The 14,534-nt window shown below is 42.3% G+C and overlaps 1 protein-coding gene across 3 annotated transcripts; it reads left to right on the top strand.

Annotated features, from left to right (window-relative positions):
* Nucleotides 1–401: 401 nt before the first annotated feature.
* hmgxb3 (HMG box domain containing 3) lies at nucleotides 402–14,279 on the top strand. Of its 3 annotated transcripts, none has more exons than XM_036127679.1 (21): nucleotides 402–617; nucleotides 1,062–1,203; nucleotides 1,294–1,468; nucleotides 3,943–4,419; nucleotides 4,523–4,630; nucleotides 4,730–4,870; nucleotides 4,964–5,169; nucleotides 6,735–6,844; nucleotides 6,947–7,030; nucleotides 7,187–7,269; nucleotides 7,356–7,454; nucleotides 7,565–7,705; nucleotides 8,547–8,845; nucleotides 8,956–9,083; nucleotides 9,685–9,816; nucleotides 9,902–10,086; nucleotides 10,170–10,392; nucleotides 10,546–10,679; nucleotides 11,568–11,687; nucleotides 13,124–13,333; nucleotides 13,646–14,279. In XM_036127679.1, the coding sequence occupies exons 2-21, from the start codon at nucleotides 1,064–1,066 to the stop codon at nucleotides 14,213–14,215; spliced, it is 3,765 nt and encodes a 1,254-aa protein (XP_035983572.1). In that variant the 5' UTR covers nucleotides 402–617; nucleotides 1,062–1,063; the 3' UTR covers nucleotides 14,216–14,279. The 3 variants fall into 3 exon arrangements, with proteins under 3 accessions (XP_035983572.1, XP_021179501.2, XP_035983573.1); XM_021323826.2 differs by having other exon boundaries at nucleotides 1,043–1,203; XM_036127680.1 differs by lacking the exon at nucleotides 402–617 and having other exon boundaries at nucleotides 1,118–1,208.
* The last annotated feature ends 255 nt before the right edge of the window (nucleotides 14,280–14,534 follow it).

The following is a 14,534-nucleotide window of genomic DNA, read 5'->3' as shown; positions in this document are numbered from 1 at the left end:
TATTAATATTAATAATGGGAAATATCAAGCATATTGATCAATTTCAATAATTAATTTTATATTTTGCGAATTTCCCCAAAGTGGGACAATAAAGGTATTTCTATTTTAATAAATTTTGTGGTAACTTATACCTACTCTACCATTTATTTATACATTAAACATTAGATTTAACGTAACATGAGTCATCTGAATTACTATTTGCTGATACATTGTTCCTATTATTATTAACAATGTTAAAATAATTGTAACAGGAAATTAAACCTGAAACGATGTTGAGGAACAGCGCCCCTACGTGACTGCAGCCAGCAATGAAAGTCTGCGAGACGCAGGACTCATTTTCACGTGTCAAAAACGTCTTACGTGATTGGATCAGACGTGTCTATCGCGATATCTGATTGGACGAAGCTCATGGCAACAAATCGCCATGTTTTGTCTTCCCAGACTAGCAGCCTAAGCTAGGACCTTTTAGCTATGGCACTGAATTATAGGTGCAAAATCTTAGCTAAAGCATAAAAAAATATATTGTGGAGGTTGTCACCGTTTGCGCAATGCCAGGCTTTCTCTGGTGACGCCGAACAGATGCTTGGAGCGGTTCCTTAAAGGTCGGAAGATAGCAGGTAAGGCTTCAACAAGACGGCATTTCATTGGATAGTTGACTGGGTGTGCAGGCAGTATTAACACACGCCATTAAACCAGTGGATTTCACATGCACGATTTTTTTAGTGTAGTTAAGTTGGCTGTATTCTATTTCCTGTAGAGCTTCTAGTCCGTGTTTCCTCACGATTTGTTTTATTTGTTAAGCATAATTTCTCTCCATCGACCAAAAGCATCTCAGATGGACTAAATTGTAGTGCATAAATAGATTTGCAAATAAATGTGTTCCTCAATTGATAAATCAAGCCCTAAAATATAAGTATAGTTTTGTCATTCAGGTCTATGTGTAATTTTTCGCCAGAGGGACATGCAGATGCACAACTATGCTGCTAATAAAGCCTATTATCTCAAGGTTTGGATGAATTCAATGCTTTTTAATTTTTGCCAGTGTCCTTGATTCATGGCAGACATGGACAATGTGGAGGTGGGGGAGGTTGTGAAAGTGACAGAAGAAGTTGAGAGTGTGGACAGCCAGATGGAGTTGACCTCCCCCAAAAAGAAGAGGAGCAAAGCTGAGGAAAGCAGTCATGAAAGGCCCAAAAAGCCCCGGTAATGTGGGTTGACTGTCTGTTTCTGGACCTGGAATAATAATTCCTTGTATTTGTTCGTTATTGATGCGTAATTGATCAACTGTCTCAGGTCTGCCTACCTGCTGTACTACTTCGACGTTCACCAGTTCATGCAACTCAGAAGCCCGAATCTGCCTCAGTCCGAGGTCAACAAGCGCATCAGCGAGAGCTGGAGGAGGCTGAGCGTAGCCGAGAAGAGCTACTATCTGGAGAGAGCCAAGCTGGAGAAGGAGGGGATAGACACAGTACGTTAGACACATGGTTGGATCTCAGCAGAAAAACTATATATATATATATATATATATATATATATATATATATATATATATATATATATATATATGTATATATGTATGTGTATAGATGTATGAATGAGCCCCAGGCTTCTCTCTAAACCTCAGTGGTTAATGTTTTTTGGTCTGACACTAAACTTGAAACCACCACAACTCTAACACGTATGTCTGGCAAAAAAACAAAACAAGAACACCACTTTCTCTGTAACACATGGTGTTGGCAGCATTATGTTCTGGGGTTTACTGTTCTTTGCCCCCCCCCCCCCCCATTTTTCTCTGTGTTGGTTGACAAAAACAACACAAATGGTGAATAGTTCTGAATACAAGGCGGTTTTTGATCAAAAAGCTTCGAATGTCTGCTAGGAAGCTGAAGATGAAGAGGAACTTAATTTGCACCATGGCAGTATTTCTTTAGCGGTTTACAGTTTTAGAGTGCTTAAAACAGCATTCCTTATTATCCAGTAGAAATTCAGTCGTTTCTCCTAAAAAGAAGTTTGGACGAGACATATCCTCATAATCTGAGCGATTTAGAGAACGTTTATAAGGCAGATTGAGTAGATATGACCAAATCAAGATGGTACACACCAAAGAAAACAAAGATAAAACTGTATCAAAATGTCCTTCATCAAAGTGTTACCTGTTGTTCATTGATGCAACCAGGTTACAGCTCCATCCATCTCGCCTAGTTATACATTTGCACTTATGTGTTTTATTAAAGAAAATCTAAAAATAGCAACCGTGATGGCGTTAATATTTGAGTCAGGTCCTAAATAATCAGTCTGGATGTCTACAAACTTTGACAAGAGTCTCCCTCTGCAGGCCGTTTTTAAAAATGCAGGTTTCAGGAACTTTTTTCCCTCTGGAAACTGCTTTCATCTTTAATGTCAAGCTCCTTACTAACTGACAGTTTTAATGTCCATTGGAAAGGACCTGTTCAGTTATTGAGAAGCCAATAGACAACAAAGTCCCGTTGCTAATTATTTAAGTATTCAGCCCCCCTGGCAATTCTCATATTGTGTTGCCTGACAACCTGGAACTACAATTCGATTGTTTGAGTGTTTGCACCGTTTCATTTAGAGACCATGCCTAAAACTTTGAAGATGTATTTTATTTATTTTTTTACTGTAAAGCAAAAAACAAATGGAACAAAATAACAGAAACCTTCAACCCCAGATGTATGGGTGACCTTTGGTCTCTGTGCTGCCTCTCTGAATAACGCCCTCCTGGCCCAGTCTGTGAGTTCTGGTGGGAGATCCTCTCTCAGCAGGTTTGTTGTGGTGACATGCTTTTCATTTGAAGATGATTGAGTTGATGGTGCCCCAGGGGAACATCAAAGATTTGGATATTTGTTTATAACCACACCCTGAATTGTTCTTCTCACAGCAACTTTGTCCCTGACTTGTTTGGAGAGCTCATTGGTCTTCATGGTGTGGCACTTAGTTTGCACACAGGTGGTTGTACCAGAATTAATATATATACATATATTCACCAAATTACACAATTATGTGTGGAATATAACAAAATAAGTAAAAAGCCAAGAGGGAGGTTGAATACTTTAACACGACGTTGCAGGATAATGGGGGGAGCTTTTTTTTTCTTTGATTACTCAGAAACATCATTATATTTTTATTTTATCTTATTTTATTTATTTTCACAGATCAAAATAGAAACTCATAATACATCAATAGAAAATAAAAAATGTGATGGAGTGTGACAGAAACCCCTTAGGGCTTATACCAAAGGCCACACCCATAAACCAACAAAACATCAGGCAGCTCACATTATGAAAGTCCTTTCATTCAAGAGAGAAAACAGAATAGACATGTACAGTAACATTATTTTTACATTTTAGCTTTCAGATTTTAGGGAGTCAATATTTGTAAAATCATACATCACTGTCTTTTTTGGATAACAGTATTTTTTTCAAAGACTTTCTACCATTTATTTCTGAAGATTCCAAATATTTTCCATATTCATTCCATAATTTTGCACCACGATGCCGAAAAGAAAATTGCACTTGAGTTTTAATACTTAACGGTAAATGAAAAGACAAAGCTTGTCTAGTATTATAAGAATGCACTTGGCAGTTCCTAACAAAATAATTCTTGAAAGTATCAGGAGACTGACTTTGTTTTATCATAAAAACAAAGGTACATGTTTGATAAATATTAATTTCAAAAATATTCAACAGCTGTAATTTGGAAAAAATTATATATATACCAAGTATTCAGGTAAAGCCAGTGTTTTCAGATGTTATGCCTTAATATATATGGTATTAAATGTGTTTCCAGATGAATGAATGAGACTAAGCAGCTTTTTGCTACTTTATCCGTGTTGTGTTCTCTTTGATGGGATTATAATCATTCTTTCTGAAGCCTTTTTCAGCTTCTTTACTTGTGATTTTTTTTTTCTTCTCTCCCCCTCAGACATCTCAAAGCTCCAGCAAACATCTGCCGGGCTTCCGCAAAATCCTCCCCAGAACCAATTGCTTTCTTGTGCCGAACAGCACCTCCCCCGTTTATCAGCCCCTAGGCTCTCGCTCAGAGGTGAGCATGAAATCGCTGGGCTTTGCGGCTGAAGGAGGCCTGTGCTCGGTCGCCCTCGGGGTCCCCGAGTCCCGAGCTGCACCTGTCAGGTTGGCTGCCGAGGTGGAAATTGCCGAGACCCCCTCTGTTCCCAGCGATAACGCAGAGGAGACGGCGGTGTCTTCTTCTGTGGGTCTCCAGAGAAATTCACCACGGCCTTCGTCCAAAAGCCCGACCTCCACGGACATCCAGGACTCACAGGGCTCTGCTGACACTGAGGCACCGAATGGTGTCACGCTGAACACAAAAACCAGTGGGGTGACCGTGCAAATGATGCCAAGAGAAGCTACACAGATGGTAACCCTTGTGCCCACCCTGGTGAGACCTCACTGTCATTACCCTCACACATTCAACGATTTACTATAGGAAAATAAATGAGAAAACACAAATAAGATGTTTCAACGATTTTCCTTTGTTCAAGAACCAGCTGGAGCCTCAGCCTTTAGCAGCCATTAGTACCCTGCACCCAGTCATGATGATATCTGTAGGGCCCAAATCGGACCAGATTCCCAGACCTTCTTATAAAATGGTAAAAAAAAAAAACACTCGTTGTTGGTTCTCCAGACTTTATTCTACAATAAAATGTGAGCAAAAGATGTGAAGTTGAGTGTTTTTGCCTTTGCTGCAGTCTCTAAAGACGTATACTAAGAGAGGTCGAGGGAGGTGTCCAATTCCTGGCTGCTCGTTCATGTACGTCACTCGTCACAAACCGCCTACATGTCCCCAATGCGGGAGCCATTTGGGAGGAAAATGGGTACCTGCTGTGAAGGTCTAGTTGCTTTTAATAGACAGTGTTTGATATAATTGATGTATAATGTGCCTCCGTTGGCTCTATGACTATATATATATTTTTTTTTCTTAGGCCAAAAGGACAAAAGATAAAGCTGCTGCTTACAAGCTAACAACTGACAATACGAGTAAGGAAAGCTGCCAGGCTGCAGGGAGCCTTTCTGCAGACTCCAGTAAACCCGACTCCAGTGGCAACGAAGAGCAAGCTCACTGGAGCGACGGAAAACAGCCTGCACTGCCACCAGAGGGCAGCACCACCACACCCCTGCCTTTAGAATGGTAAACATCCTCGTTGAATGTGTCAACAGGGTGCTGGTCCTTTCACTTCTCTGCCATTTGGCAGAGAAACTTTATGATATTGTAGTTTGAAAATAAAAAAAACAACTTCCTCTGGTATAAAATTAGAGATGTACAATAATAATAATAATGATTAAAGCCTCATGCGCTTCCTCGTGACTCCGCTGCCGTTCCGCAGGGGAGTCATGGGGCTGATTGCTTTAGTGCTGCTAGGGGGCGCTGCGGAGGAGATAGACAACGGCCACCAAATGTTGGGGTGGATTCCTGTGTGGGGCTGCACCAGGATCGATCACACTGATTTTGGTGCAGATCCAACGATCTAAGTGGAAATTAGAGCCAAACGTATGGCCATGGCGTGACGACGCACTTCACCACGCTGCCACTGCCACGCCCTCCACCGAAAAACTATCTGTGCTCCAAACGAAGTAAGACCAACATGATACCTGCATTCTGACACAGGGATGGAGAGGGACTTCCTGTTCTCAGGGGGCATGGCTTTGATGATGTCAGCGTTTCACCACATAGGATCATTGGGTATCTGAGAGAGATCAGTAATGCTAAATTTGGTTTCATTTGGCCATTCCATATAAAAGTTACAGCGATTGGAATTTTGTGGCGAGAAGGTCAACTTCGAGGACTTGCCCCGCCCCTTCAGTTTGCACAAAAACTCAAAATTTTGATAACTTTCAATCCCCCAATGTCTGGACCATTTACTGACCAATTTTGAAACCGATAGCTCAAAATCCCTAGGAGAAGTTCGTTAAAGTTCAACATGTACATGAAAAATTGCCAAAAATGATACGTTGACCCAAAATGGCCGACTTCCTGTTGGCTATAGGGGGCGCTGTGGAGCCGTTTGGCCGCACCCATTTTGAATTCTGTTAAAATACTAAAATTTCACATGGGGGGACAATTTTGGGTCAAGTTTGGTGAGTTTTTTAGGCCTCCCAGCAGGCACTCCTTTTCTGAAGAGAAGAATAATAATAAACAATAGAATTACAAAATAATAATAAGAATTGTAGTATAAATTTGTACAACAGCGGAATCGCAAAGAACTGCCTAGATGCGATATTTGATACTCTGCAATGTCACAGCTCGCAAGAACTTTCACTGTCCTTCATGACCAAAACTGATAAAGATGTTTGCATCCAAGATCAGGAAGCTTGGAGAGAGTGATGCAGGCGTCGCAAAAGAAGCAAACAAGTGAGGAAGACGTTAGTATTTTTGAATTGAACTTTAATTGTAATACTCAACAGTAATACATCAGTGTCAGGTTTTCCTGATATCGTGCAGCGTTATATGAAGAGTAGCATTGTAGGGATAATTTGTACTACTATATTACAAAAAAAAAAAAAACATGTGGACTAAGTGTACGACCTTCAAACATCTTTATAATGAGGGGTTGGAAATCTTTAGAAAGATTCTTCTTATTCAAACAAGTATATTGAATAAAGCTGTTGTTGTTTTTTATGTAAGAAAAAAAACTGCTGTTTTTTTTTTTTTTTTTTTGGAAAATGAAGTTTTAACCCTTTATTTTTCTGTTGAAGTAAACAGATCAAAGGAACTCCTAAAAGCCCGCCTCACAAAGCGGTGAAGAACTTTGCTGCTGTTCAGAAGAAGCCTGTGAGACCCATCCTCCCTGCCCTCTATAACCCAGGTAATGCTGGACGAAAATCTTTCAGCGCATGCTTTGCTAGCGTTAGCGTAAGCTGTTCTCACATGGGCCAACCCGTCTGCTCGTGTTTGGGTTGACTCGCAGGCGGTGCTGTGATCCAGTTCCTAACCGTCCCACGTGCAAAAGAAAAACTTCACGTCGTCTCCAGAAACGAGAACACAGCAGCAGGTACCTCTGCGTGTTGTTTTTGTTGCGTTTTAATAAGATTTCCTGCGTTGTGAATGAGGCACATTGTTTTGTTTCTGATGTCCGTGAAGAAGAAATGTAATTTCTAGAGGCGCTATTTGAGGATGTATTCTGACGTGGTTGCGTTTCTGGCCGCAGTGCCTTCAGAGAGTTTGTCGGGTCTGAAACCCAGCACTTTAAAGCAGCTTGGCCACACCGTCCCGACCACCACAGCCGACCAGGTTAAAAACAGACACACTGGCACTGAAAATACAGAATAAATGTGACGGGGGGGGGATTTCCTCACTCACCGGATCCCTCTCTGCAGGACTCCCAGGTCCCAGGAGACAGAAGCCCACATGTGACCCCTGACAGAGGCGTGAATGTTGTGTCTCTAATGCCTTTCAAACACACTGTTTCCTGCTTTGTAAGTAAATGCAGAGCTTTTAATGGAAAACTTGTTTCTCCGTTTTTTTGTTTTGTTTTGTTTTTTTTTTCTAAGTAGGTGTAACAGATTTTTTGTGTGTGCTGTTTTAGGATTTAGGGCTGTCCACATCACGAGGCAGGGGCCGCTGTAAGAACCCGGCCTGTGACTACATGTATAAGAACCGCCACAAACCGGCCGTGTGCCCCAAATGTGGCAGCGAGCTGAGCAGAAAGGATCCCAAACCTCCGAAGGTAAGAGAAACGCCACGTCTGGATTTTATTGTGAAGTGCAGATGGTGTACATATTTTATGACAAGGTAACAATACATTCTTGGTACAAATCCAAGCAGTTGTGTGACGTTATTTCGATTTTTTATTCTGCAGAATTTACAGCCAAAATCTGAGATTTGGTGGCTGATCTGAGCTCAGATTTTTGTAAAGCTAAAACTTCTCTTTAAGCACATAAAAATAATTTTTTTAGCACCTCTGTCTGTTACCGTTGCTAAATATCATGACTATATCAAATTACAGTTAACCTATGTTTTCAGATTTTTTTTTCTTTATACATACCATTATTTATGAACTTTAGCATCATGGCTTTTCTCACAGGTTGCTTCCCACAGACTGCCACTCTAAGAGTCCCTGAGCAAAACCAAATGCTTCCCGGGGGCCGTAGAGTGGCAGCTCCCTAAGGCACGGGTTTCCTTCTTTGTGGGGAAATTACAAAAATAAAGTCATATTTTTCTTAGAACTCTGACAAATTAGTGCCTTATCCCTGCATTAAAACAAGTAATGTGGAGCATCTTGTAAATTTATACTTTGGTATCGGTTTCACAAAAAACGAAATACTAAATCTTTTAAGCACATCAGCATCAGATAATCTCGTGACCCCCCCCAGGGGGTCCCGGCCCCCACTTAGCTCAACATGCTTGTCCTTTATGGTTTATCTCACAACGCTCAGAGTTGGTCAAGTGTAAAATTCGACAGATTCCGCTAACCAGCCAGTTTCACGTTGCATCGCTAGAGATTTATCTGCAATCATGGATGCTCCGTGGATGAAGTCATCTCCTTCATTTTCCACTTCTCTCCTCAGTCTGAGACTTTGCTAGATCCCTATCAGGACCTGAGCGCGGCTCAGAGGGACGTCCAGCGCCAGAGCACTCTGCAGCTGATCCGCAGCACCCTGCAGATTCCTGAGAGTGAGACGGAGCTTCAGGAAACCATGAGCCTCATCCAGGAGCTGAACAGTGTTAAAGTGGTCTTAGTTAGGAGCAGCGAGGAAAGCGATGCTGAAACGGAGACGCTGTTCGAGTCTGGGTGGCCTCAGTTTTATGAATCAGCAGCTACACGCTGCGGCCTGTGTGACTACTGCCTGTTCAAAGGAGGCCCAGGGTAAGGCCGTACATGAGAGGACCTCCCTTACTTCGCCTCATGATTTGATGGTTGGTCTGATATTCCTTAATGTGAACCCCTGTGTGCGCGTTTATGATTGGACCTGGTAGTACTGTTGCGGGACAGGAGGACTGCTGGCTGCTCACCGAGACTCTGATGCAGGCGGCGTCCCTGCAGCTCAAAGTGTGTCCCAACGTTCAGTGTTTGGCCCTGCACACCTTTACAGATCTGCATCCAGGTAGATTAATTTTTTTTTAATCATTTTTATTATTATTTAAGTTTAATTTAGTGTAAAAACGGTTTTGAAAATCCACTTTTTATATAAAGGTTTATTAAACTGGCCTCAAGGGGGCGCCCCAGCATCAAATGTGTTTTACCATTTTCCTCTCTGAGTGAGTGAAGATATGAATTTAATGTACCTAATTTTATCAATGTTATGCAACAACTCCATTTAACATTTATCTCCATTTCAGCTTCTTTTTGTTTAGAAACAGATCAGTTCATGATGAATAATACTGCTGTTTAATGTTTTGGGATGGGAAAGTAATATCATGGTGTTTTCACTTTCTTCTCTGAAATCTATCATGAATTACAGTTTCTAAGAAGCACCTTAGATTAATTTCTTCAAAATTTAACAATTATCTAATTATTCTGGGCAGCCAGATGACCTGATGCAGCTTTTTTATCGCTTGGCACCGTGTGCCTCATCTCACATGATAGCTTGTAGGTGAAAACATCCGTGGAGAAAGAACTGTTCTTAACACAAGCTGTAATACTTCATGTTGGAAGCAGTCGATCGTTTCAATGTTTGCAATGTTTTTGTTTTGCCGTTCGTTTAGGTTTGTTCAACATTGGGAACCGACTGCTTGTGAGTCTTGACTTGTTTCTGAAGATCAGAGCCAACATCAAGCTGGGCCAAACTCCTCCTCAGGCCGCCAGGTCTGTGTTTGACCAAATCCCAGGTCACCCAGGTAACTCCCAGTTCAGCGCTCCGTTCAGCAGGTTTGAATCTTTGCTCCCAATCAGCATCTCGATACGTTTTGCTCTTGCAATCAGTCCACAGTCTCACTCCAGAGGAATCGTCTCAGGTCCAAGAGCTCCTCCTGGCCGGCTACTGGGCCTTCGAGTGTCTGACGGTGCGGGATTACAACGACATGATCTGCGGCATTTGCGGCGTTGCTCCAAAGGTTGAGATCGCGCAGAGGCGGCGAAATGACGCCCTGGAGCTGAAGAACGTGGAGGTGACAGACCGTCGGTTTCGTTTGCAACACACTTTTAATTGTGTGGCAGATCTATGCGCTCATTAGTCCCACAACGTCTGCAGTTCACCTGGCCCGAGTGTTCAGTGTCGGACGAAGTTCACGTCGATGACTTCTGGCTGACCATGGAGGGTGAAGCGATCGAGCAAGCAGCTTTCCCCGCAGACATCCCCATCACACGGATGGACGCGTCCATCATCGCTCCGTTCGCACCCCCTCTGATGAGGAGCGCCGTTGTCATCAACGCAGAGAAAGACAAGCTCACGCCCCAAGTGCAGCAGCCTGCAGGTACACAGCTGCTGAAGTTTGTTGGTTACACTTATTACTGTTCCGACTGCTTCAGACTGGAGGAATAAAGCTTTAGGGCCTCCATGGTTAGCACAATTATCATAAATTGTTTCATTTATGCATTTTCTGATGTTTTTCTCTCTGTGTTTCCAGGAGATCCATCGGTTTTGGTCCGTCTGATCCACGACGGTCAGCTCAGACTCGACAGGGTGGAAGATCACAGTGAGGACGAGCTGAGAGCGATACTGGATTGCTGTGGAGTGGGCCTCGCTCCTGGCTCCACCAAGGTGTGCGTCTGTTAGGGAAGGAGAAAAGTGTTGGGTTGTGCTGCTGAACGGGCTCTCAGTCTTTTACCGGGGCTTACCGTGCTTAAGTATTCACACTAACACAGTTTTCTTTGTTGGGATCTTGTCTACTAGACCAACACATAGTGGTACTTCTGCAGCAGAAGGAGAAAAACGATTTGTTTATCAAAGTCTTTAATAAATAAAAAATGGGGAAAATTAGGACCAAATAAGTCAGTTGCCTTAAACTCGGGCTCACATTGAATGCGGTGCGGGTTGCGGTCCTGATCCAGTTGGGATTTTTCCACAAACCCAGACTCCAAGGCCAGATTCGACTCCGGCACCCATCGAGAACAGAAGTTCATGTGCTCCTTTCTGTTGCCATCCCTCACAAATGATTAAAAACTAGCCATGGTTTTCATTTTTTAGGGCAAATCTCATTATCTGTGCTTAAATGTCCTATATTCATCCTCCAAAAGCCGCTCTGTCACATTTTGTTTACACTAGTCAAGCTAGTTAAGCTGGTGCGGTGCTTTTATTCTGAAATTCACCAGAACCCGAGGTTAGAAGTCACCTACGTAGTAAATTAGGTGACTAATTAGTTAGAAGTTCACGTGTCTTTTTATTAGAGGATAAAATACAATAATGTGACAACAAATAATACCACAGCTATAACTTTTAATATTGCAATTAATACACCAGTCAAGGGATAATTTCTCTCTATAAAGAAACAAAATCCCTCAACCAGCACCTTCTGGCTGTCCTGCTCAAATCTGCTCCATTATATGTTCACTTATAATTTGGCTTCTTTTAAATGAATGTATTTTTTCATCTTTGTTCATTTCTTGTCACCTCTCTGTTTAACTAATGCTTTCTGTCTCTCCCTGCTAGAACGAGCTTCTGGCCACTCTGGTCAACTTGTACACACATGTTCACAGTGGCCTTTCCACGGCTCCACAGCCCCCCGCCCATCTCACTGCAGGCAAGCTGTCCAAGGTCTGCCCCCACAAGGTAAAACAGCGCTTCTGGTAATCATGGCTTCTGCAGTGAACCTGTCTTTGTGTTTAACTTTCACCCTGCCATGCTAAGTCAGTCAAGCTATCAAAGTTTATTATGGAGCAACAATCCATATGGTGCACGAAGTACTTTATAAGTTAATATGAAAAACAACATGTCAAGACAGATGGATATAATTTAAAAACGTATAGGAAAATAACTAACCTGGTGAGCCAGATGAATTTCGTTCCGCTTAGCTCCGCCTAGCTTCACTCACATCCATCTGGGACATCTCCCATACAGAGTCATTTCTTCAACCAATTTTATTGTCCAGCCAATCAGGACGCAGGGCTGGAGTTTCATGGATGTGACGCAGTGGAGAAGCGACCGTGACGTGAGACTGTTTTGATTCAGACAACGGCGACTCGCATCGAGGAAGCAAGCGTTAACATTGATGCTGCTATTTTTTCCATGTTGTCCAATCTACCTAATATTGTTTCATTAAAAGAACATCAGAGAACGCCTCTGAAGGCTTTTGTTGGTGGAAATGATGTTTTTGCCCTTCTCCCGACCGGATTTGGCAAGTTTTGTTTTTTCCTGCGTCTCACAGCATCACGGGTTGGCTTCGGTGTGAGTGGTTGAAATAGCACGTCGATAAAGATGACAGACCAGTGGCTTATCCAATCATATGCAAGGATTTTTGATAAGGCCCAGCCTTCTGAAACGCCATTCCTATGGATCTGTCCTAGATGGATGTGTGGAGCTAGGCGGAGCGAAATTCATTTGGCTAGGGTCAGGTTAGAAAATAACAGGATGAAAACAAAAAAAATGCATAATACCACAATTCAAAACAGTTCTAAGAGCTATATAGAAAAATAAAATCACAAAATAGACTAAAGTTATTGTAACTTATTGTAGGCGCATAGATAGATGTATATATATATATCTAGATATAAGTATATCTAGATATATGTGTATATATATATATATATATATATATATATATATATATATATATATATATATATATATATATATATATATATAGATATATATAGATATAGATATAGATATAGATATAGACCACTATGAATGTAAATAGGACATCATATGCCCATTCCTATTTCCTTTTTTTTTTTTTTGTATTTTTTGGTATTCTTTTTGATCCATTGTATATATGAAGATTCACTGTATATAACTGATGCACCTTCCCTACTCTGCACCTTCTTGTATGAGCCGATGTGACGAGTGAATTTCTCCATTGTGAGATCAATAAAGACTATAAAGACTATCCTATCCTAAAAAGAAAACGTCACAGTTGAACAGCTAGGAGTGAAATGTGAGGCAACCCTGTTTTTTTTTCCATTACATAACCGTTTTCAGATTTCCGGTCTGTTTTTGTGCGTTACGGTTTTAGAGCATTAGCCGCTATCTCCTCACCCTGCCTGTAGGTGGTGTGCTCCTCCAAGTACTTGGTGAGAGGAGAGACGGCTCGGGACCACGTGGACCTGCTCCTCTCCTCCCGGTACTGGCCCCCGGTTTACGTTTGCGACTGTCCCCGTCAAGTGGCGCTCTGCGCTGACCTGCAGTACCCGGAGTTGGCGACGCAGATGTGGGGCAGAAACCAGGGCTGCTTCTCTGACCCCTTCGAAAAGCCAGAAGTGAGTGTCTCCACGAAGTCTGCGTCCCAGAAACATTTGTCTCTCATTAATCCACATTTACAGCTAAATGATGGATTAATGAGAGACTTGGCATGACAAAGCACCGATTACCCAGAGAAAAGCGTCATGCGTTTGTTGATTGAAGGCACAGCTTAGCCAAATGTAGATTTGATGCTAATCTACTGAGTTAATCCAGTAAATGAATCTTCAAGTTTCTTTATAAATAACGTTCTGCAACTCTGCGTGTTTCTTTTTTTTAATTTAAACTCAAAGACACCGTACGTTTCTAACCAGACAGAGTTTCTGTTTCAGTCCGTGTCGTGCCCTGAGCTCCAGGACCAGCCGTACACCGCCGACCTCTCCATGGTCGCTGAGAACCAGCAGGTTCACCCCATCACAAAGTCTTCCTCCTGCTGGCTGGTTCATCCTCCGGGAGCGGCTCAGGGGACTCAGGAACACCACTCCATGAGCCGCTGCACAGATCTGGAGCCATATGTCCGTCTGCTCGCGGAGCCGGACACCGAGAAGGAAGAGGAGCGTCGCGAAGAGGAAGATCGGGAAGAGCCGACCGATGCCTCAGAGGAGGACTCTTCAAAAGAGGCAGAGGACCATCCCAAAGAGCAGGCAGTGATTTTCAACAACACGGCGTATTACTACCTGTACAACCGACTGGTAGACTTCCTGAGCAGCAGAGACATAGTGAACCAGCAGATCAGCCAGGTTGTGAAGGCTTGTCAGCCCGGAGAGGTCGTGATCAGAGACGCTTTGTACCGACTCGGAGTGGCGCAGATAAACACAGAGAAAGACGAAGACGAGGGACAAAGATTAGACATGCAGACTGAGGAAGGAGGAGAAAAAGACCAGATGGTTCTGGGCGATTAAAAAACAAACAAATCATAAGTTATAAGCGCCATAACAAGAGATTTAGGTGCTACGGCCAGGATTTTGGAAGCTAAAAATAAGGTTTATATTATGGAGGAGGCAGAGTAAAAGAAGACGTTTGACACGGTGCTGGTCACAGGTTTTAAACTTAACATGGAGGGTGGATGAATATCCTTAAATATCCCTAAATACTGTAGTGATTACTGTTAATATATCCAAAGGTTGTTTTTTTTTAATGTGTAAAATATTTTCAAGCATAAATAATTTATATTCATACTTCCCAAAGATCACACGGCAGGATTTTTAGCCCGACTTTGTC

The sequence above is a fragment of the Fundulus heteroclitus genome, chromosome 23 (assembly GCF_011125445.2).
Source record: "Fundulus heteroclitus isolate FHET01 chromosome 23, MU-UCD_Fhet_4.1, whole genome shotgun sequence".
Classification (NCBI taxonomy): domain Eukaryota; kingdom Metazoa; phylum Chordata; class Actinopteri; order Cyprinodontiformes; family Fundulidae; genus Fundulus; species Fundulus heteroclitus.
The sequence above is the reverse complement of the archived record's forward strand: the minus strand, read 5'-3'. Positions and strand labels throughout refer to the sequence as shown.